This window comes from Gadus chalcogrammus, chromosome 2 (assembly GCF_026213295.1).
Source record: "Gadus chalcogrammus isolate NIFS_2021 chromosome 2, NIFS_Gcha_1.0, whole genome shotgun sequence".
Taxonomy (NCBI): domain Eukaryota; kingdom Metazoa; phylum Chordata; class Actinopteri; order Gadiformes; family Gadidae; genus Gadus; species Gadus chalcogrammus.
Window position 1 is genome coordinate 21,917,609 of NC_079413.1, and position 23,876 is coordinate 21,941,484.

Genomic DNA, 23,876 nt, shown 5'->3' on the forward strand with positions numbered 1-23,876 from the left:
ACCATTGACACTTTAACCCATAGATGACGGCAGACTCACCAGTGCGACCTACCCTCTAAAGGGGCTGTGGGTAAGAGGCTTGTAGGCTTGGAGCTCACACATTGCCCTTTCTCCCCCCACCCACAGACGATGCGCTGCGACTCCACGGGGGTCCGCCCCGCAACTCGTACATGGAGCAGAGCTTCCACGGGCTGAACCCCGTGCTGCGGCTGCCCGTGAGCCTGGGCGCCGTGGAGGAGGCGGAGGCCAACGCGGCGCTGACGGGCGAGCCGTTGCGGCGCTGGGCCGACGGCCTGCTGGCCGGCCGGTGGGGCGCGGCCGACGTGTGCTCGGCCGGCCCCAGCAGCTGCCCCGTCCTGCAGCGCTGCGGCCACGCCCCCTGGAGCGCCCTGTCGCCCGACCCCAAGTCGCGGCTCGGACCGCCCGACGCAGCCGGACACATCCGGTAGCGACGACTTTGCCCCCCCCCCCCCCCCCACGGATGCACGGACGGACTCGTGGATGAGATGAGATTGTACTTTATTGATCCGAGACGGGCGGTCCGGCTTTGGATGGAATGCGGCGGGAGCGGGAGATTGGAGTGACGCTATTGGTCGAGGGAGGACGTCCCCCCGAAACATGACTATTTATTTTGATCCGGAGGGAGAGGGAGCTTTGGACGAATCTGCGATTATAAGCGCCCTGCGTTCCTGATTGGTCGTTTGTGTCGGGGTTCAGGGTAATGGGGGAGGGAGGGGGGAGGTGTGTGTGTGTCTGTGCGAGTGTGTATCCGGTTTGTCATGAAGGAGTTGTTGTTGTCTGCAGAATGCCGGTCCTATGGGTGTGTTTGGCACTGCAGAGTGTGTGCGTGTGTGTGCCTGCGTGCACGTGTGTATTTGCCTGCATGTGTGTGCGTGCGTGCGTGCGTGCGCGAGTGTGTGTCTGTGTGTGTGTGAGCGAGAGAGAGAGGAAGGGAGAGGACATTAAAGTCTCAGCTCGTTTGACGTTTGGATCGATCAGCTGACAGCTGATGCGCTCGATGCTGAGTGAGCTATTTATTCAGAGATAGGTTATAATATTATTTTAGTCAATGACTAATATTCGATATGCTGATATTTGGTGCAGTGGGTACGATTCGTATTTGTAAAAAAGAGCGTCTGCCTTTATTTCAAAAGGCCTCTTTGCGACACCCTGTCTGTTTGGGGCATCGAGTCACCAGGCTTTGGTGTGGAGACCATCGTTGGAAACAGACTCCTCCTTCTCTCGCTCTTCTTCTCTTCTCAAACATGTGCACCTTTTTATTTTATCGTAATCCAGAGCACAAATGTAAATGTTTGCTTGACCACACAATAGATGTGGAAGGGAAACAAAACACGGCACATTTTCGACAGTGACGATGACAGAAAGCCTTAAGAGCAGATGGGTTTGTGTTTTCCCAAATGGGTGGATGGTTCTATAGCACAGTGGGGTCCGACTGGGAGTCTGCAATGAATGTGATGTGGAGGGAGGTAGAGGAGGAGGAGGAGGAGGGCCGGCAGACCCAAGAGAGCCCTTCTTGGGCTATCAGCTCTTCTCCTGACCGGAGGGACTCTACTCTGGAGAGAAAGCTGGAGCCTCGATTCAATTCACACCGACATGGAGTTGTTTTTTAGTTTTTTTTCTTTTGCTTGTTTTTTTTCTGTTCTTGTCTTTTTAATAATTTATACACAACAATGGCGACCAAAGTACCTTTGTATTATGCACACCTCCGCAGGCAAGATAAGTCTGGTATTCCTAAATGTAGTCAGAGTATATTATAATTGGGAACAAACCCAGAGGCAGTGGTGGTGTCACTGTGTTCATGAATACTTATGGCGTGGGTCCGAGTGGCACGGTAGACAATGTAAAACAGAGTCTCTACAGTGAGCTGCCATTCTCAGTAATAAAGGAGTTCTTGTTTTTAATATAGGTAATGTAGAAAGAGGAAAAAGCTGTTGACAAGGTTGACAAGCTTGTGTTCTCTTTCCTTTTCAAGTGTGGTGTTTGTGAGGGGCACACAGGAAATGGGTGTTTCCCCACCACCATAAAACCATGGTCATTATTTCTTAAGTCACTTTTCTACCCATTTGAAAAGATACAGCCATTTCTGATCAATGGGTATTTTAGTATTAGCAAATTAATTAATGTAAATATTTATTTATAGGTGATTAACAGTTTCTAAAGTATAAGTACATTTCAGAAGGATCTAACCCTTTGCGTCGGACGCAGGCGGGACCACAGGTCATGTGAATGCCGTCAAGGGCATTTTTTATTTAAAATACTACAAGGATGTTGCAATGTTTCTCGGATGAAGCACACATGTTGTATTCACAGGGGCTCTCTCTCTCTCTCTCTTTCTGTCGGTATCTCTCTTTTTCTGTCTCTCTCTCTGTCTGTCTGTCTGTCTGTCTGTCTGTCTGTCTGTCTGTCTGTCTGTCTGTCTGTCTGTGTCTCTCTCTCTCTCTCTCTCTCTCTCTCTCTCTCTCTCTCTCTCTCTCTCTCTCTCTCTCTCTCTCTCTCTCTCTCTCTCTCTCTCTCTCTCTCTCTCTCTCTCTCTCTCTCTCTCTCTCTCTCTCTCTCTCTCTCTCTCTCTCTCTCTCAGAGTAGCACTGTGCCTTAGCTGTACTCCTGTTTATCTCTGGTCGTCCTGTGAAATTGTGAAAATAAATCTCTATAGAAAAACTTAAAAAAGCCAAACTGTTGTTGATGTTGATGCCTTATATAATTGACCTTATGGTTTTCACCTGAATTTTTAAAATAAAATGCGAATCCCCAAAAATCGGGCCCTTGTTTATTCAACACAAAATTGCTCGTCATAAACATCAGTGAACCCCTCACCAAGGCCAAGACTCAAGAGCCGACACTGAACCAGGAGTTGAGGTGTTCCCACATCTGGTTCAGACGCCTCGGAGGCACACTGTTAACACGCGGTTAAAAGCAGTACAGGTACGCCTGCCTCTTTACGGACGCACCGCAGGGAAGACGACGTCCAATGCAGCACCTGCAGCCGCTGAGCCGTAGCAGCTCAGTTCCGGTCCGTTAAATCACATCGCAGCGAACAGATCCGCAGCTCAGACGACAGCGAAACAGAAGGGAAAGGTTAAACGCGGGGAGGAGTCGTGACAGGCCAGCCAATTCCCATTGCCTCTTGACATTTCTTTCAGGGCTAGCAGGTTAGAAGTAGTTCTTCCTCACAGGTGAGTCATGTGGATTTGTCCCTCTCTATAGCTCCAGGGTGGTTAGAAGCCGTTAGAAGTACGCTCCAGATTACGTGATCAAGTCAATCAACGTCATTAACATGAAATGTAAAAAGAACGTAATTGTTGCTATGCATTGCTTATGTAAATAAAGATATATATTATATCCTGTGTAGCCATCAATCAGACTGAACATTATACGTTGTTAACTTCTTCATTCTTTATAGATGCTTTAAAATGGAATGAGCCCATGGTAATAACAGTAATATACAATCCCTTGTAGGCAGTTCAAATCCTCCTTTCAAGTGGTCTTCCTATTGGGTTGAAAAGTGTTCAGTCGTAAGAGAAAGGAGGCCTTCAGCTTTACATCCTGTACGGCCTGGTTGATTTTACCAGTAAGGAGTGGCAATTAACCTCCACCAGAGCTATGGGGTGTGTGTGTGTGTGTGTGTGTGATCACCCCCCAACCACCTCCACCCTCTACCCCAGGGGTGGGGAACCTTTTTCACATCAAGGGCCATTTCAATTTTTCCAAAGTCCTCAGAGGGCCGTACCATTATGAACACATAACTAAAGATGAAAAAAAAGACAAAAAAAGTCTATAACTGCTGTGTTACTAAGCCTCATGTTTGCTGCATTTCTAGACTCACCTAATGTGATGGCTGGAACTGTTTTTCTCTAGCAAGGCGTCTGATGTCAGCTGGCAGTGATGATGATGCTACTCCAGGGATGGGCAACTTTCATGATAAAGAGGGCCGCATTTTTTATCATAACCATCGGAGGGCCACATGACTGCACACTTCAACTAAACGTGAGCTGAGAAGCTACACAATTTTGAATTTGGTAGATGATTTCCTGTATTCTGGTGCATTTTGGCGATGGCCACTACCTAAAAAATCGTCCAGAATCATAACCTATGTACGGTATGTTAATTGAACAAACATACATTAATTTCATGTTTTCCATGCTCAAACAGCCACATGAATGGTCAGTATTTTTATCAGTGCAAAGGGCTCACATACATTATCATTCAATGAAGTCAAAAAACTGAAAAACAGTGGCCCAACATTAAGTGCAACAACTCAATGAACTCAAACCCAACAAGCAGTTGTAGTAGTTGTAGTGGCGACTTAAGTGGATATCTTTAATGACTGATATCGCTTCTAAGCAAACTAGACGCATGGGTTTGCCTTTGAATTCTATGAATTCTTCTCATCTTTCTTGAACGAGTTTTCTGTAACTCGATCAATTATTATTATAATATTTTTTTTTATATTTTTTTTATTATGTGCAGGCTGAGTGGGCATGCGGCCCGCGGGCCACATGCCCGCGGGCCCGCCAGTTCCCCATCCCTGCTCTACCCCCTCCACCCCTCTACAGCCACTCAAGGCCCTATAGCAGACCAACTTTTCCTTGATCCAAATACGTCATGCAATTCCCATTGACATACTTTTGCTCATAATACTTTCCAAAGGGAGACGATTGAGGCATGCATATTAGCAAGCGGTTGATTATTATAAAACATTAAATGCATATGAGCAGCTTATTATTCTTATACACATCTTTAAATCGGCAGTACACTCACTGTGAAGTCTGGGGGGGGGGGCGAGCGAGAGAGAGAGGGAGAGAGATGCTGACAACAGCTGGCTAGCAGCCTGCCTAATGGACTCTGAGAGGCACAGCATATAGCAAACAAAAACACATGAAATCACCTTTAAACCAACACAGCACTTTCCTCTTGCAGTAAACCTTTTTGGGTCTTGGTGTTCTTGCACTGACGAGAGACAGAGTAGTGTGTGTGTGTGCGTGTGTTTGCAATGCTATCAGTCCGTTGGCATATCGCCTCTGTGTATGGCGCAATTCATGGCCCACATAAAGTTTTGCCTGTGTGAGCGCTGGCAGCGCCAGATGACGTCATGGGGGCCCCCATGCCGCGAACGACTAGCAGACCCAGGGAGACGCCACTGGCCCTCTCCAGATGCTCCCAAAACAGTCCGTTATGTGTTGCTGGAGAGTGGGTGTGGTGTCATACGTCTTAACACCAGCGTATGTTATTGGTAATAAAACACAATAAATAATGTTACTTAAAGGGCACAGATGGTTTTTGTATTGCATAATATTGCGTTTTAATACGGTCACCAGGGAGACACTGAAAATGGCAAACGACACGATGAATGTAATTTGACATATAGACCTAACGCACTCACCCACCCACCCACATTATGAGTTTTCTCCTGCCGACTACGTGCAGCGCACCGCACTTCCTTAAAAACATCCTGGGAAGGCAGATGGTTCCCGGGTGTCGCACCCGAGTTGTTTACTAACAGTGTCAGGACGGGGAAATGGATACCTCCCATCACGGTGTTTAATCTCAACATCACATTGCTGGACTGCGTCGATGGACATTACCCAGTAATGGTCTCAAACGAGTGTGTCCACAACGTCCCGCTACGTTTTGTAGGATTGATTCTTCAGATCTCAAGACTAATGGAACTGTTCTACATTTATATGAAATAAACCAGATGCAACGTGCTCAAGATAAAGGCCTAATGCAACACACTGCTGCCCTCTAGTGTACAGTTATAATACAGAGCAGCCCGCAATCATTGTGCATATCTATAAAGAACTGATATACTCACAACACTAAAAATGGCATAGGGCCTCGTTTTTGAACCATTTATTTTTTTACAGGTTAGACGGAAAAACCTCAAATTACTTTATTCCATATAGTTCCCACCTGTGTGGACTCGAGTGACCATTACTACCATCGCTAGATTAGTTACTGTGGCTAAACAGCGCCCTCTGGCGTCTATTTCTTCCTAAATGAAATTCAGCCTGATCAAATCGATTAATACCAGAAACATAACCGAAGAACAGCTTATACAAGGTATGTTGATCCAATGCTAGGCCACTGGTATTCAGGGGGAAACTATCTACGATAAGAGACAACGAGAGAATATTCGAGGCATTGGTTGAGTGGAAAGGCAAACTGAAAAGGGCGCTGCATAGGTCAAAGCAACACATGGCCAGACTACAGTCAGCTCGATCCCCATGGGGGCCAAGAGGAGCAGAGGACAGCGCTATGTGGGCCACAAGACTGAACAAGCGGTCACCACGCACCTTCCAGCTAAACAAGAGTACAAAGCAAAGCTTTATACGGTTGTTTGGGTCAAATATCATCTGCATTAGCTTGGTCGTTCCCATGAATAAGTCTGAGTCAATTTCAAATCACTGCAATAAAAATGACACGGACAAGTGTGAATTAAAGTTAATTTAAAGCAGACTTTATTCATTAAAGATCTTTGATAAAGACACATAAAAAGGTGAAATGACGGACAAAACAGAATTGGACCAAAAATAACACACGAGGACAGCACAAAAAAAAAAAATGGAAGAAAAGCCCAACAGAGCGACTGGGAGAAAGCGATCCGAGGGCCGGGTTCAGGAATCGGCCTATTTACATAGTTACAGCCACCCCAGATTTGAGTTTATTAAGAAGAGCGCGTAAGGGGCGTGTACAGCTAAGCGCTAATTGAACCACCACAGTCAGCTATCAGCAGCAGGCTCGAGTAGACAACAAAAATATATAATACAAAGCTACCAGTTGCTGCCACAGCAGACGAGTGTCCATCTGAATCCAGTTATTTTGTTCTCTAGTGCTGCAGTTTTAAGAAAAAGTTGAACAAAGCACACGATAAACTAGCGCGGCTAACTCACCCTAGTGTGCCTGAATTAGCCATCATCGTAAAATCCAAGAAATGCTATAATACCCAAGTGAGGTGTCACTTTTGCCCGAATAAAGAGAATGGCTTAAAAAGCATTACCTTAGCCTTGAATAAATAAAACCAACCCAAAACATTAACATGAAGAAACGTGGGGGGGGGGGGGGGGGGGGGGGATCCCACCAAACCCTATAGTGAGCGACAGTGCTGAAACCAAAGACCCCCACGCTGGGGCTACGGCCTACATCGTGTAATCTGGCGGGAACGCAACTCAAAACAAACGCTGTTTGTGTACGAGGGAGGGATGAGCCAAACAAAAGGCTCACGAGAAGACGTAGACTCGTTCTGCGGTAGAAGAGGAAACCTTGTTTTTTGTGTTTTTTCTTATTTTAACAAAAAAAAATAAACTCAACCACCACAACTTCCTTGTTCCTCATCTGGCCTTCAATAAACTTAAAACCTTATCATCCGTTCTTTCTTGCGCAACAGTTCCATCCTTCCGGAGCCCTCGGGCCGCGGTCCTCACTCGGTCTTCTTCTCCTTCTGCTTGAGCAGCTTGTTGATCTCCCTCTTGGCCATGGCCGTGTACTTGGTGATGACGCCGTGCTGGTTCATCCCGGGCAGAAGCAGCAGGAAGCTCACTGGAAAAGGACAGAGCGGGGAAATTAGTCTTTTTTGGTTCCTCTGGAAGTTGGGTTACAGGTCAAGTTTTTTTTTTTAATTTAGTATATTTCATATTAATTACAATTATTAATTGCAATTATTCATGAATAAGAGTTTAGAGAAAAATAAAAACTGAGTTTGTAGAAAACTAATTTGTACAATGGATCAAGACAAACAATCTAAAATTGTACTCTCAACGATCTACGATTTCTCAAACAGCCGACAAATTCAAACCCAAAAATGAAGGTTCAAAAGGGCTGTCAAGTAGGACATTATGCTAGCTAACCATCTTTCCACCATTCCCCATAATTATAATCTTATAAAAACAGCCTCGACAGGTTTCATGTCCCTCTTCCCCCCCCCCTCCCCACAGTGCAGGCGCCTGGTTGAGCGCACGCAGCGACTCAACTGGCTTCCGTTTGGGGAGGGCTGCACTGACATTATGTCAGTCAGCCATTTCATCTCTACCACTGTCATTTTGATAGCGATTCATTTTCTGATATTTTCAAATCAAATCCAATGTTTTCAGGCAGGTTCCATTACACTCCCAAAAAATGTTTTCCTTCATTGACGGTAAGGCAATTTGGAGAAGAGCCAGGGTAAACCTGATTTTCAACGCATCCAGCTGAAAAAAAATAAATCCCAGCTTTCCCCTAAATCCCATGACTAGCTCGCTAGCTTAAGCAATCATTCCGCCGAGCGCAAGGGCAGAGTTTGCACAGGTAGGCCGTCAAACCATGCTATTCAGTCAAAAACACAACGGGTCACAGCATCTGATGTATTGATGCCAAGACAATTAACATATTAGGCAAAATAATGATTCTAAAATATTTATCCCTAGCCTCAAATCATTTGACCTAGTCAATGTAGATATGACCTTGAACAATGGCAGAGGGGAGTAGCTATAACATTTGCATCAGTGAAACCAAAGATGTTGCACAACAGCGACAGTAGTTCTGAGGCGTCACAAGCCAGATATTGATCGGCATCACTGAGGGCTGCTGAGTCACGGGGAAGAATGAGGAAGTGACGCAATGTTGCATTCACAGGCTGCCACAGCATGTCGCAAGATGACTGGCCAACGTGCCATCAGGCAAATACTGCATCGTAAAAAGCCTTTATGGAAAACTATAGTCAAGTGAAACTATAGTCAAGTGAAATGACTGTAGTCAACTATAGTCATTTCACCGTTAAGGGATTTGAATGCAATCGTTTTTTATATATCAAACATCAACCTCCAGAAGTACAACGTCAAGTGAAAGTAACACTACTGTCCTTATGTTCAATCTAATGACGCTATTGGTGAGACCTTTAACACAGATACATTTCCTGACTTTGGAACCGCAGCTCGACAGCAGCCGACCAAAGAGGAAGAGGCGGGTGTTTCACAGACTACCATCGCGCTCGCGTTCCAGGGCGAGTCCTATTGGAGAAGCGGCACTGCTTACCGATCAGGTAGGTGAGGAAGAGGTTGTGCACTTGCTGTCCGATGAAGGCCATGGCCAGCAGGCTGCTGATCACCAGGGCAAAGTACTGCGGGGGAGAACAGGAGACAGGTGAAAACGTTTCCCAGCACACTGTACCATCAGCGATATAGAGCCTTGACAATAACGCCAGCTTTAAGGGGATAACGACGTTAACTGGAATCGAACATTGCTTAAAAACAGAAAGTCTGTTACTCGAGGCACGTAATCTAATAATTAATATGTTAATCAAATAAGTGAAACAATGGGGCGTATGACGACACGTCACTGAAGTTCGGAACATTAAGATGCGTGATGACCCCAGGCCTGGTCTGAGCAGGGCCCCGACTCGGGCCCCCCAGAGCCGAGGGACGCCTCCCTCAGCTGACTGCGGGACCGATTTATCCTCCACCCACACAAAGAACATCATTGTACAAAAAGAATCCACCGCGAAGCAGTGCAGACATCCACGGCAGACTACTTATATAAAAAAAATAAAAACAGCCGGGAGGCAGCACTGCAGTAATCGTCGTCAAAAGGGTGGTATTAAGACACCAGGTGAGACTATGATTAGCCATTACAATCCTTTTGGAAACCCTGCCTTTTCCTGCGTTTTAGTGACATCACAAGTGGGAGGGCCTAGATTAATTAATTTAACCTTTATTAATACTCGAGGGCTCAACTGAGGGGTGACCCTCCTTTGCAATGATGATGTCGAGTCGATGCTGGATGAATGCCGGATTGAGCAACATTTTCTACAGTCCACTCCCACGTGTGATGTCCCCAAAGCACAGGGAATGGCTTGTCCTGGGCTAAGCCCACTCACACCTGGTGCACGTCATCTGACCCCTTTAATGAGTGACTGCCGCCCTTGTGCCGGTGCACCTGGTGGGAACATACCGCTTTGGGCTTCTCCTCCTTCAGGGTGAACAGGCGCTTCCACCAGCCCAGCACGCGCCGCTGGGTCTTCACCAGGTTGCCGCAGATCTCGTGGAAACGCTGCTGCTGCTCCGTGGTCCTGCACAGGGGAGGGAAGAGAGCGGGGAGGGATGAGGACTTCTGCAGGAAGAAGTGGAGCAGGCCAGAAATAGCTCGGCACATGATGGGCATGATTTTTCATGCGATACAACCAAGGAGACTGGGCTAAAGACAGCAGCTTATCGAGTTTGAAATGAATTTTATATGTTGTACTTTTTCTACTATGCACATTGTGACCCCGTCTGTGAAAAGCGCTATATAAATAAATGTTACTTACTTATTGAGGGTACAAGTATTAAATAGATCATATTTTCTTAGACATTTCACTCCCATGATTTTCCCCCAACTAGTGCTGGGACGACTTTGCAACTGCTCATCTGAGATAAGCAAGCAAAGCATGAAACGGCAATAAGCAAATCCCCCGCACAATATCTTGGCGGGGACAAAAAGAGGACTTCCACACTAGGTGTGGGTAGCAGGGTTCCTCTTCCGCCTTGCTGTCACGCTCTATTTCCGTATGTGGAGCACGGCCTCGTTGATGGGGACGACAGAACACAGATCCTCAAATAGTACGACTGACATTTCAAAGGCTACAGCAAAGCGAGGAGCTGGGGGAAGCAGTCAAGTCTGCTCAGCTCAAGTCGAGCATCCCGTCTGTGGCTTTGCTCTTGCAAAGTAGAAAGAGGCAAACTATGCATGGTTTTAGACCAAAACCAAAAAGGTGTGATCGGTTTCATCTAAGCATGACGCATAACCTGTAGTAGTGCAAGACGCACCCTGGCAGGAAGGATCCTTTGAAGCTTGCTGGATGAGCCCCTAGATTCCTCCAGAGCTACACGGTTTAACTCTCATGTCCTGCTGACTCAGAGTTGCATGCTGGAGGCTTTGGGCACCGGAGTCAGACACCCAAGATGCCTCAACAGTTGCACGCCGTCACTCAAACCCAGAGGCCTGGCTGTCTGGGAAGGGGGTTGCTGTCCCCATGCAAACCAGTACCAGGGCTAGACTAGAGAGGGAAGCCTAGAGATCAATGGTGTAAGCTGGCATTTTGAGTTATAAGTCTGGGGTTAGCTGCCGGCCCATTGTAAACACTGGTCTTTCCACTTCCTGATTAGTGAAATTGATCTTCCTTTACCGTCTGCGGTTTTTTTGGCGAGGGAAAAGACTTGGCACAAACCATTGCCCAACCAGTTAAGTTGCCATGCTTATTGCTTTGTTTCAGCATTGGAATAGTTGTTCAGGGGTTGGGTCAACATGACATTTCATGTTGACCCAAGATGGATACCTGATCTAGAGCTTGACCGCCTTGGTCCAGGCTGGGGGTCTTCAGGGCTGGATACAGACTTGAACCCTAATGGACCTGGTATCTGTAGAGAGTTCTGATTGGATCCCCCATTTTCTTTTCTATGTATATACTCTCGAACCCGCCTTTGTCCTAGATATGACAAACCCTATCCAATGTCTGAGGGGGAAGAGACCCTAGGAAATGTATGGCCCACAAACCATGTGATTAAGAGCAGAAAAAAAATCCTTTCAACTGCATTAGATGTTAATCATGTGCGATACCTGGTACCATCGATATACATAGAACTCACACAAGTAGGTTACAGAACCGACCAGCGGGAGGGCAAAAAACGAGTGAGGAACTCGCACTACCGTGTGAAAACCAGTACTACACACACACACGAGGGCTTCAACACACCCCCAGGCCAGCTCTATAAGTGTTCATGCAGAGAGATCTTTGTCGTTGCAAGTGGTTTGCAAATATTTAAGCTTGCAAGTCAATTCGTTTTCATTTTGAGCCTGCATGTCCATCCTGGACGTTAGCCTAACAAAGTGTACACTGTGTGGGCAAGATGATGACTTAGATGCATGCTTGTCAAAGACTGAGCCTTGCACAGCCAAAATCGGGACGGATCTCCTTCGCTTCAGAGATTCTGCAGAGCTCAGGCTAAACCCGTTTCCTGCCACGCCTTCTTGGGCATTTCATCTCGCATCTTCATCTCTCGCGGTTGGGGGCTCGCACTTTTTAATGCAGCATGGCTGGGCGCTCGCATCATTTTACCTGCTTGCCGGTTATTACAAGCCTGCGGTGACTCCATCACACACACATTTACTGCCATCTTCACAGCGCATCAATACTCCTCTGCTGACTCAACTCGCTGCGCAACATTTTTCCTACGCTCCCGTCATCCGATCCTAATGGGCAGACTTCTCAGGCAGGTTACACAGCACTCTTATTCATTTCTCTTATGATCAGTGACGAGTCCAAGCCTCCTTAGAGCCACGCTGGCATGATGACACACAACGAGAGACAGACGCCGGAGCAGCGGTAATAGAATAGAACCACGGTGAGACCCTACCCTGCTCAGGGTCACGGCGAGGTCTCGGCGGAAATAGGATTTGCTTAGACCTCTAGTCTTACCATTTGTGTGAGCCAAAGATGCGGGGGGCCAGGGTGGGCACCAGGTAGTCAGCCAGGCACAGCAACATGACCGAGCCGGAGAGCCCCGTCAGCACGGAGGGATCCAAATAGTAAATGAGCCTGGAGGAGGGGACAGAGGTCAGACTGAAGTACAACACCGCAGCCAAAGGCGGAACAGATGGCACGCAACCACACTGAAAGGAATCTTTACATCTCACGTTAAGTGAGAGGGTTGATGTAAGGAATCACAAGAAGACAAAAAGTAGCAAAACGGGTCACTAAAAGTAGCAAAACGGGTCACTGAAAGTAGCAAAACGGGTCACTGAAAGATATTCAACGTGCAGTTTTACTTTGGCCTCGTCAGAGATATGCTCGTGAACGAGACTGACCAAGCGTGACATAACAGGAACAGGAAGTTAAACCCAATACTTAACCACAGTTTTGCATTAGAAATGATAATTAAAACCAAAAATAAAACACTTCCTTAGTACAATTTGTCTGTTGTTGCATGGCTTGAGATGGATACTTGTATAGACATGTTAACCAACTGCCTCCCTGACCTTTATAGATGCAAGCCAGCAGTCTGATAAGACTTTACAATGGCCAACCAGACACATCCACCGTACATGCAGTTGCTGTGGAGGGGGGGACCTACATGAAGACCAGAGTGGTAGCTCCGATCAGGGCACCAGGGAACCAGGGCTTCTCCCAGCGCACCACCTGATCCCCGGCCAGGATCACCTCCCCCCAGCCCTGAAGCTGCTCCTCCAACTGGGCCGTTTCCTGCGCCTGGAAAAATAGTGTGAATAGATTGAATATTAATGGTCAGAGTCTTGCCCAACACCAACACTGGACCCAAGGCACGAAGACCACACTGGGGACACTAATTAGAGCCCTTTCATTGCAAGTTTGCCAGAGCATCTTCTGAACGGTTATCTTTGAGGACGATCAATTAATTGCACTCAAGGCATGTAGGCTTTGCAATTGGGATTTTGGTCGCCCGTTTCCCCGATCAAGGGGGGGGGGGGGGTAATCGTAAGGAAACATCGCTTAGCAACTTTCCAAATACGGCCGAGACCTTGAAAAAGGACGCTTTGTACTTCGGTCGCCCCTCAACGGAAGGCGCAATCTTCCTCTGGATAAGAGCTTCATGGAGGTTACCCGTGACCTCTGAGACCGTTACTCCTGCTCTACATTTATACAGAACCACTCATGGCAAGCAACAGGGGCTGTGGTGTTCACGTTACAAAGCCCTGGCGAGCACCGCAGTATCGATTGATCGAGCATCCGGCGGGGTGGTTTCCTCGTGTATCAGGGCGGTAGATCACGTCAGTGTCACTGACACACAGATCAGCCCTGCGGTTCGTCGGTTTGAACCTCAACGAGGTGGCTAGGATGATGTGCGCTTTTCAAGCTAACCTGCCCTAGCTAATCCTCATTAAGACAAAGGCCTGTACACAGCCCAGACAGCTACGGATAAGGGATCGATCGCTATTATACCAACGCAGTAACGCTACACTAAATAGCTCAAGGTCCGAATCGTTGAAATATTGAGTTACAGAAACCACGGTACAACTTACGAGCATGTTTGAGCTTTTGTTGTCTCCTTCTGCCATGATTACGACCTGTCCTGTGAGGGATTCTTGCACAGCGTTTGGTTGTTTTTCAAATGTCGTCTTACAGGAACGGCCCGGAGCACAGTGCACAGCTCTATGGTCTCAGCGTCACTAACGGATGACGGCTGACGGCCCTTTTTATCTTCGAATGTGCGTCAGATGCCCCCAATGCATTGTGGGAAATGTAGTGCGGTGCTGCGACAGATATCACATGAAGAATGCCTAATGTTTCAATCTCTATTTAGATTAGATCTAAATTATTCATATAGATCTATTTAGATCTCGTCAAAAGCCTCTGGATAAATGATAGCAACAGGAAGTTACATATTTGAACTATTGACAATCTGGATAGACAGATATACAGAGACTCCTTAGAATTTAATTACTAGATTATTGAGCGAGTGAGCGAATCATGTGGTACATACATATTAAACCATTTAGAGGTTCGTCTCATGTAAATGATTTTCGAGGATTTTTTTTGTAAAATAAAATGTTAGACACGACACTATTGACAGCAATGATCCAGCATAAACCAAGCATGTGAACATTTTAATTGAGCATTTTAGATCTCCTCGAACATACTCTGTCATCGCCAATTTAATAAATGAAAGACCAGTATTGTGCACTTGACTTGATCAGCACACACACACACACACACACACACACACACACACACACACACACACACACACACACACACACACACACACACACACACACACACACACACACACACACACACACACACACACACATAACTGATTATCAGTTATAGTTTTGGACCAGAATCACAACAAATAAGATTATACATGATTGGCTACACTATACACTTATGTTGTAGTCAGAAAACAGAGAAGGAAAGTAAAATATCTTAAATTCAGTGAACAAATTTCAAATTATAGTTCTTAATTTCTGTCTTTTATGACATGGAACTAGTCTGAATGATCCTGCTCAATTTCTGTCTCTGAAATCTAAAATATTGAATATTCCATTTATTGTTTTTGCATGCATTGTACATTCATTATCTTCGCTCTATTAATCTAATATGTTATGATTCTTGACTGTAAGAGGTATTCAGCAACGTAGTCCACTGTCGTTGGACCCCATCCATGGACTTTCCTGGCCCGGTGCGCCGCCGGTCCCTCGTCTAGCGGGGGGCTGGCGGACGGAGCTCCTACGTCACGTGGTTATCTCCTCCATTGCTGGCTGGTCGGACCAAGAAGAGACGAGCTAACCTAGCGAGCTAACTGACTCGCACCGCTAGCCGTTTGTAACCCGGGACAGTCGCGTCAAGTCACCTCAAACACGGTCCTATTTTCCCTTTTGATTCGGAGGCACCACCGCTGCTGATTTGCCCCTAAAGTCGCCTTCTCCGCTCCAGGAGAAAACGAAGGTAACTCGATGAAGGAGACGTTAGCGTCGCTCCTAACTTAGAGGCTAACGTTAGCTCGCCGACGACAGCGTCTCGTCCGCCTCGGTTTAGCTAGCTAGTGGACGTTGTTGGCTAACTACAAAACAAGTTCGACCTTTCATTCGGGTCCAAGCCTCCTAGTTGTAAATAATATATCAGTGTTGGTATTCTTTATCCCCCCTTTTGTTTACGGCAATAAACACGTAAGGACAAGTGTAACGGGGATGTAGATGAGGCGGAAGGCCAGCGCTATGGCGCACGTGCTAATTTGCTACTACCTATCCCGTCATTGTGGGCTTTCTATGTCTTTATTTGTCCGGTTGTGCCAATGAGATATCAGTGTAAGGAGATTTAAACTAATGGAGCGTTTTGCCGCCCGAACAACTTTGAGCGCCACTCGCCTCCAACTTATTTATGACGATCGTTTGAATTGAACAGAGAGGCCGGAGATTTGTAGTGTCCCTGGTCACTACTAGTGGCTTAGCTGATGGAAAACAATTCGTGTTCGATCTTTGATTTGTACTTGATGGAATTAAGACTAAAAGAGTGTGAACCACGTTATTATAGAAGGCTACAGGAGTTAATGACGAAAGGTATTCGGTTCATTCAGGGTCGTGTTTTGAGCGGGCTGTGTATACATCCCAACACCCCATTTGACATGAGTGGCCTGTATAATATACTAATTTGGACGATTTTGAATATCAATCTGTTTAAATGTGTAGATATGTTTGCATGTGTATATACGTCACGTCATTGGCTCAACGTGATTGAATGTTCGCATTGTTCCTTGACTGTTTGTGTTTGGTTGGCTGCAGGGCATGGAGGCGGGATGACATTTCTCACTTGTTGATACCCTGTCTACCAACGTACGTGGCGCTTGACTGACACCTGTTCCCTGTGTATCTCAGTGGAGCCATGTACAATGGCATCGGCCTGACCACACCTCGGGGCAGCGGCACCAATGGCTATGTGCAGCGCAACCTCTCCAGCCTGCGGGCCAAGCGGCCGCGGGACGAGCGTGGCGGAGAGCGCGACGAGAAGGACCGCGAGAGGCTGGAGAGCCAGCTGAACCGGCAGCCCAACGCAGAGATCCTGGAGCACCAGCGCAAGAGGCAGCTGGAGGTCAAGTGTGCCGAGCTCCAGGACATGATGGAGGAGCAAGGGTAAGGGAATCAGGCAAACATCGGTCAAGGGTAGCTTTGGCTGGTGGGTGTGAGTGGCAAGACCTGTACTGGTATTGGCGGGGTGGGTGAGGACTTTGCCAGGGAGGGGGTTGCTTGTTCTTTTGTGTTCTTCTCTACTAAATGCGTCTCAACACAGTATTTGTTTATTTATCTTGCCATTGACGCCACCACACAAGTGCTATATTTACAATACGAGAAATGCAGAAATCTAAAAGATTGTTCATAGGTGTAACAGACTTGCCTCCACTTAGGGGTCTTCTTCCTTTCTCATCTATTTTGTGAGCAATGGCCTCTTTTGTGAGGAATTTGATATCTGGGGGTTCACAACTAAGTTTGTCAAATTGGTGTGAGTCTAAGATTATGCAGAGAACTGTAGCGAAATCTATGGTGACCATCGCCATACAATGGAGGGGAAATTAAAGCTTAGTTGTACAGGCTGTGCACCGCTTGATTTTCCATCTGTTTGTGTGACCAGGTATTCTGTGGAGGAGATCGACGAGAAGGTCAACAGCTTCCGTATGATGCTGCAGGAGAAGCAGGAGCCTGCACCAGCCACAACAGATAGGCCAGCGTAAGTCCCACATAACTACTCTAACAAAATGTTCATGTTTCACACAAGTATTGATTTGAATGGAGCCATCAAAATGTTATGTGGGCATGACCTGAAATAAATCCATTGATAGGATTAGGATTAAGCCTGTTACACCTCACTGTTTCTTCGTCTCAGGGCGACCGAGACTCACGCCCTGGCCGCGGCCAACCAGCAGAAGAACGACCGGCTGCGTGACGCGTTCGGCATCTCCAAAGACTACGTGGACGGCTCGTCCTTCCACCCGGAGCGCAAGGAGCGGGAGAAGGAGAAGAGGGACCAAGAGCGCCTTGACAAGGAGAAGCAGCAGCAGCAACAGCAGCAGAAATATGTGTGAGTGTGTGGGTTCTGTTTAGAAAGGCGGTCAGTGTGGCCATCATTACAAACTCAGTCAAATCTCTGGGCTTCATTGTCATTACTGTCCCTGGGCTCAATCTTGATTTGCATCTTTTGTTGCCTTTGCCTTTCCTCAGGGTGATAGAAGAGTCTGAAGATTCGGATTCCCCTCCCAGGAAACAAAGCCGGAAGAAGAAAAAGAAGAACAAGAACCGCGACAGGTGAGGAGTCCTAGTGGTTTCACCACGTCCGTAGTAGGGATTGGGGGGAAAATGAATCAAAGCCATGGTCCGAAGTACTGTTTTGTAGGTGCTTTCTCCCCACCTACCAATGTACGCATATTGAAGGGCAGTTTAACCTGACCATTTACAGTCTACCTGCGTTAAGCACACGCTGGAGCTCAACAACTGTATATAACTGTAGCAGAGCTAGCAGGCTACGCCTCAATTAAACCTGATCCCTACTTTGAATCCCTACTTTGAATCCCTGCCTTGAACGGTTTTATCGGAGCGTTAACAACTTTCAAACAACAGAAACTGCTACTGAGACGTGATATATATATTTTTTTATGTTTTTGATGCAAGTCCCTAACAGGCAGTCATTATTGTAAATTTGTCAAATGCGGGAGAACTCTACCACCACTTATCATTTGTGAACAAACTGATTTTAGATCCACCCACAATATGCAACAGCGAAGCCACTTTTGGGACTATTTGTAATTAAATATCCTGCTTTACTTGTTTGCACCTGTTTGCACCTCTAGCCTGTGGTGATCGTACTTTGTGAATGAACCCAAATGAGATCACTGAGCGTTGGATTCATTCCTCCTCTCTCCTGCTCTCTGCAGCTCGGAGAGTGGCTCCCCCTCTCCCCGACGAGAGAAGAAGAAATCCAAGAAGAAGAAAAAGAAGAGGTAATTCCGTCTCCATCTTGTCGCTCTGGGCTGCCCTCTGTCCTCCGTCTGTAGCATCACGCTGACGTTTGTGTTTTGTTTACAGGGAGGCCTCATCAGACGAAGAAGAGGAGAGCAACAGGTAGGCTTTGTTATTCCTATCTCCTTCCAGCATTCCCTCCGTTCTTTTTAGTTGGTTTTGCGCTGACGGGCAGTGCTCAGTTTATGCAATTCTGGGGAATTCTTCCTTATTATTCTTCCCAAACTTAAGCACCAAGCTCCTCCCGAAATGTTTTACCTACATGCTCAATCCAAATATTTAAAGGTTTGGCTTGCATCAATGGCTTTTGTTAAAAAAAGTAAATCGGCAGAATGCTCTGCAGTAGTAAGAATTGAACCAGTTCATATTTCACATCTTTTACTAGTTGTGAAAAAAACGCAACTTTCTGTATGCATCTCCTAGTAGTAGTAGTATGGCCTGAATCTACCTCTATACCTCTACCTCTACCTTATACTAATACTACTACGTATTAGTATGGTTCAAACTTTATCGCTTAAGGTTATTTAGTACTATAATTGTTTGTGTATACTGATAAGATAACTCCTGGGTTCAACTTTTTGCTAGATATCTAGATGGAACAATATTGACATTATTTCTTTGGATGATATCCATCAAATTGTTTATAGTGCAAGGCAATGGCACAAAGTGCCCAGGATGTGGTTCAAACAGCGCTTCACTGAAATGTGTCCTGCAAACCATGTGAACGACATTCGTGTTCCCCCACTCCCGCAGTTCTTCAGGGGAGAAGGCAAAGGCCTCCAAGAGGAAGCGGAAGGGTGAAGCGGCCGTCTCGCCGGACGCCAAGGCTGCGCGTGCCACCAGTATCTCATCTGGCTCTGCTCGAAGGTTAGCGGTACATTACAAAACAATCTTCCCGACACATCCGCCTGCTTTTACTGTAAAGTTCGATCACCCACCTGGTATTAATGTGGCATCTGATCAAAACGTGTTTTTGGGGCAGCACCCAACGTCGGGGGAATGTGATGTGATAAGATCGTGTTAAAACGCCAGCCAGGCCGTAGTTAGGCGGAAGTGCATCACCCTCTGAATGTTTTACACATTCAAGTTGAACCGTTTATCTTTAAGCCTGCCAGTACAGGCAAGTGGTTGTCAGAAGCAAGCCAGTCTTCATTTGCATACCTTAAATGCCTGAAAGGAGTGGAATGATCTCCCAGGGAATATGGAAATTGATGATTTACGAATATATAGAGCTGTCAGTCTAACATTTGATGGTGTCCTTCGACAGCCCATCTCCCATGCTCCCGAGGGCACGGCAACCGGACCAGCCGGGCAAAAGAGCGGACGAGGGCCGAAGGGGGCGGTCCCCGGATGTGAGGGGGCGTGGCCCCGAGGAGACCAGCCCAAAGCGCCATGGCAACAGGGGGGTAAGTCACATGGTCCCACCAGGGCTGCGCCGTTACCGATGCTGACGTTAAGAGGTGCTCCGTAACGTGAGGCCGTCCTAAACCGTGTCCCTTGTCGTCCCGGCAGAAGTCTCCCGTAGCCCACAGCTCACCGGAACCACAGCGGGCCAACAAGGAGAAGAAACGGGCCAACGACAAGGTCTCCTCCAAGAGGCAGGACTCGCGCTCTCCCTCTCCGGCGCCACAGCAACAGGAGAAGCCCCGGGGCCGAGAGGTCCCGGACAGGGCCCGGCGCTCCAAGAGCCCGGAACACCGGGAGCACCAGGCCAGAGGGCGGGAGGTCCACGAGAAACCCAGACGCTCCAAGAGCCCGGTGCATCGGGACAACCCGATCAGGGCGCGCCACGTTCAGGAGAGGCCCCGGCGCTCCCAGAGCCCCGCACACCGCGACCAGGCCCGGGGCCGGGAGGGCCCGGACAAGGGCCGGCGCTCCAAGAGCCCGGAACAACGCGACCAGGCCCGGGGCCGCGAGGGCCCGGACAAGGGCCGGCGCTCCAAGAGCCCGGAACACCGGGAGCAGGCCCGAGGGCGGGATGTTCAGGAAAAACCCAGGCGCTCCCGGAGCCGAGACGAAAAGGGGCCAAGCCGGGCGGCCCCTCAGAAGAACAGACACGACTCCTCCTCATCCCCCTCGCCTCCCCCTCGCCCCGTCAAAAGCCGAGAGGCCGAGCGGGAAAAGGACGGAAAGAGGCAGGACAGAAAGGCGAGACAGGACTCGTCTTCCTCGCGCTCTCCGCCACCACAGAGGGAGCGCGGGAAGCGGGACAGGAGCGGCGACCGCGAGCCCCGGAAGGAGAGGGATTCCTCGCGGGACCGGGCCTCCGGAAGGCCCAGAGGGAGGGAGAGGGACTCTTCCCCGCCTCGGGGACAGAGGAGCAACAGGGGGAGGTCCTCTCCCGCCCCGGCCCTCACCAACGGCCAGCAGAAGGGCCGAGAGGGCGAGGCCAAGGCCCGGAGGGCGAGGGACAGCGGCTCGGAGGAGAGGAGCGTGACCCGGGGCAACAAGGAGGGCGAGGAGGAGGCGGCGGCGCAGCGCGGCCGCCAGTCTGGAGCCAACGCCCGGCGGGAGCCCGCTCGGTCCCCCTCTGGCGAGAGACGCCCGGACGGACGCGGGAACGACGCGGTCAAGGGGAGGGAAGTGCGAGTGGAGGTTAGCGCGAGGCGCGGGAAGGAGGCCCCTCCGGAGAAGAAGGAGAAGGCCGGGGCCAAGCAGAAGGCCGGGGGGAAGAGCGGCCAGGAGAGCAGCAGCAGCAGCGGGAGCAGTGACAGCGACAGCTCCTCGTCCTCCTCCTCCTCGTCCTCCTCCGGTTCATCTTCGTCCTCCTCCTCGTCTGAGGACGAGGGCAAGGCCAAGAAGGCGGCCGCCAAAGAGAAGAGCGCCTCGCCCAAGAGGGCCGCGGGCGTGGCCTCCGTCGGAGGGGCCGTTCAGCGGTATCTGGCCAACGGAGGGAAGGCCAGCCCCGCGGGCAAGGGGGACGCCCAGAGGCGGAGCCCGGAGAGAGGCGGAGGCGCCGGGGAGGAGAGGGGCCGGGAGCGGGCCCGGGGCCAGGAGCGCTACAGCCCCACCCAGATGGACAGCCCCAGCCCCCCGCCCGCGTCCCCCCCCAGGAGGGTCACCGCCCTGCCACCGGTGGCCCCCTCCCGGGCCGGAGACTCGGTCGACCGCGGCGGGGAGCGCGACAAGCCCAAGGAGAGGGACGTGGAGAAGAGGCACGAGAGGCCCGCCAGCCCCCCCGGGCGGAGGTCCCGCTCCGCGTCACCCAAGCCCCCGTCTGCGGCGGTCCCGTCGCGCCGATCGCCCTCCCCTCCCCGCCGCACCCCGCCCCGCCAGTACCAGGACCCCCCCGCCCGCGGGCGCAGGCCCTCCCCGGCCCGGCGCAGCCGCAGCAGGGAGCACGGGCGGGACAGGGAGAGGGAGAGGCTGAGAGAGCGAGGCGGGCGGGAGAGGTCCAGGGAGAGGCCGGCCCAGAGGAGCCGCTCCAGGAGCGCCCGCAGACGCAGCAGCCCCCCCTACAGGTGAGGCCCGGTGTGGGCATAGAGGGACCTAATCAGTCTCAGACCCTTATCAAGTCTTAAGCCCTTATCAAGTCTTGCGCTGTCCTAAAGAGACCCAAAAATGTGGCGGGACTCTCCCACAACCGTTGCATTCCGCCACTTTGTTGTCGAAGCTCTGATGGAATGTTCTGATAAGGGCTTCCTCGAACCGGTCCCTCACCAATGTGGGGGATTTAGGTACTTGGAATTGCGTCGAAAATGCCAGAAAAACTACAACCACCACATCTAGACTTTGGCAGTAAACACTCTTTATACCTTCCAGACATTTCCTTAAAGCTGAGTTGCTGGTGATGGAAGTCCTTGTATCTTGTATGACATTGTGTAGCCTCCATTCCTCCAATGCTGGGTCTTCAATGCAACTTGCCAACAATTCTTGATCCTCTTAGTAAGAGTAAGTTAAACCTGTTTAACACAGTCGATGCGCGTTACACTAACACTGGCCACGCTGTTCCAATCCATTGCGGACATTTTGAAACCTGAGACATACCCGGGCAGGGTACTTTGTAATCCAACTCTTCTGTAGAAATATTGACCAAACGATGGGTCTATAGAGAGGAGGGCTGCTGCCTGACTGTCTCCTGGCCAGGTATACATTGCTAGACACCCGAGACTCCCAGGGTTGAGTCTTTAGTTCCCAGTGTCAGATTGCTGTTATTCAGAAGGGGAATATCCAATATATTTCTAACTTAAAAATAGACAAAAAAAAACGGACTAATCGTTTGATTTGAATTCGAACAAACCTATTTCAGTCTAAACAACAAGGAAACGGCAAAGAATGGCTTTATCTTTTTACTTTATTGTGGACTATTCAATTACTTGTCTTGCATCAGAACAAATGCATATCAAAATAATAAGGAAGAAGTTGATTAGTGACGGCGGTGAACACCGTACCGTCTGTATTTCTAAGTAGCGTGTCACTGCCCACCGCTCATTAGTCCTCCATGTTCGTGAACCCTCAGATCCAGACGTTCCCCCTCCCCACACCGACGGAGGAACAGCCGCTCCCACTCCCGAGAGCGGCCCAGGGAACGGCCGCGGGAGAAGGAGCGCGGCGAGCGGGACCGGGAGCGCGAGAGGGAGCGCGAGAAGGAACGGGAGCGCGAGAAGGAGGCGCGGGAGAAGGAGCGCGAGCGGAGCCGGCAGCGGGACGCCGAGCGAGCACGGGAGCGCAAGGAGCGCCCGCCGCCCAAGGAGGAGGCGCGCCGCCGCCACCGGCCCGCCGCTCCGCCTCCTCGTCCTCCTCCTCTTCGTCGTCGTCCTCCTCCTCCAGCGCGTCGTCCCCCTCCCCCCAGCGGCAGAAGAAGGACGCCCCGCCACCGCCGAGAAGCCCGCCGCCGCCGCCAAGGAGCGGGAGCCCCGAGAGGCGAGCAGGAAGGCTGCCTCCCCCGCCCCCGTCCACCCGGCCAAAGAGCCCCCCTCCTCCTCCTCCTCCTCCTCCAGCCGCGTGCCCCCCCCAGAGGCCAGAGGGGGCCGTGAGAGGAGCCCCGCGCCGCGGCAGGTCAGCCCCGCCCGGGCCGCACAGCCCCCGGCGCCGCGGCCCGAGGGCGCCGTGAACGGGAGGGCGGCCGCGCCCGACAAGAAGGGAAAGAAGAGCGCGAGCTCCGGCTCGTCCTCGTCCTCGTCGTCCTCCTCGTCTTCCTCGTCTTCGTCCTCTTCGGACAGCTCTGACTCGGAGGCGGAGCAGGGGAAAGGGTGAGGAGGACATCTTGGTGCATCTGGGTTCATCTTTCTCTTTTGTCTCTGTTGTGGCTGCTTCTCTAGCGCTGAGAGTGTCTGAGTGTAACCCGGTGACCTAAACCTCCCTCTCCTCCTCGCCAACAGAAAGCCAGCTGCTGCAGCTGCTGCTGCTGCTGCTCCTTCCTC

At 49.8% G+C, this 23,876-nt stretch overlaps 3 protein-coding genes across 3 annotated transcripts in view; 2 read left to right on the forward strand and 1 right to left on the reverse strand.

Annotated features, from left to right (window-relative positions):
* The window catches only part of xylt1 (xylosyltransferase I), a 37,143-nt gene extending 34,378 nt beyond the window's left edge, over nt 1–2,765 (forward strand). The window contains exon 11 of the mRNA XM_056606708.1: nt 127–2,765. Coding sequence (XP_056462683.1) covers nt 127–449 — 323 coding nt within the window. The 3' untranslated portion in view covers nt 450–2,765. The remainder of the gene's footprint in view (nt 1–126) is intronic.
* Nucleotides 2,766–7,281: 4,516 nt separating this feature from the next.
* On the reverse strand, nt 7,282–14,184 carry arl6ip1 (ADP-ribosylation factor-like 6 interacting protein 1). Its single transcript, XM_056604993.1, has 6 exons — nt 14,026–14,184; nt 13,101–13,234; nt 12,446–12,565; nt 9,943–10,060; nt 9,028–9,112; nt 7,282–7,557 (listed from the first exon to the last, which is right to left on the reverse strand). The coding sequence occupies exons 1-6, from the start codon at nt 14,059–14,061 to the stop codon at nt 7,439–7,441; spliced, it is 612 nt and encodes a 203-aa protein (XP_056460968.1). The 5' UTR covers nt 14,062–14,184; the 3' UTR covers nt 7,282–7,438.
* Nucleotides 14,185–15,190: 1,006 nt separating this feature from the next.
* On the forward strand, nt 15,191–23,551 carry srrm2 (serine/arginine repetitive matrix 2). Its single transcript, XM_056604994.1, has 11 exons — nt 15,191–15,454; nt 16,381–16,635; nt 17,132–17,227; nt 17,384–17,578; nt 17,719–17,802; nt 18,429–18,494; nt 18,580–18,615; nt 19,267–19,380; nt 19,781–19,919; nt 20,026–21,974; nt 22,973–23,551. Exons 2-11 carry the CDS (start codon nt 16,388–16,390, stop codon nt 23,487–23,489), a joined length of 3,444 nt encoding a protein of 1,147 aa, XP_056460969.1. The 5' UTR covers nt 15,191–15,454; nt 16,381–16,387; the 3' UTR covers nt 23,490–23,551.
* The last annotated feature ends 325 nt before the right edge of the window (nt 23,552–23,876 follow it).

Bases quoted from the DNA above. Each gene is read 5' to 3' on its own strand.
- arl6ip1 (XM_056604993.1), bottom strand. From the start codon at position 14,061: ATGGCAGAAGGAGACAACAAAAGCTCAAACATGCTC. The intron at 12,566-13,100 runs GTAGGTCCCCCC...CCCCTCCTCCAG, and splicing joins GCTACCACTCTGGTCTTCAT to GCTCATTTACTATTTGGATC. The intron at 10,061-12,445 runs GTAAGACTAGAG...TCCCCTGTGCAG, and splicing joins ATCTTTGGCTCACACAAATG to GACCACGGAGCAGCAGCAGC.
- srrm2 (XM_056604994.1), top strand. From the start codon at position 16,388: ATGTACAATGGCATCGGCCTGACCACACCTCGGGGCAGCGGCACCAAT. The intron at 17,228-17,383 runs GTAAGTCCCACA...TCTTCGTCTCAG, and splicing joins GCCACAACAGATAGGCCAGC to GGCGACCGAGACTCACGCCC. The intron at 18,616-19,266 runs GTAGGCTTTGTT...CCACTCCCGCAG, and splicing joins GAAGAAGAGGAGAGCAACAG to TTCTTCAGGGGAGAAGGCAA.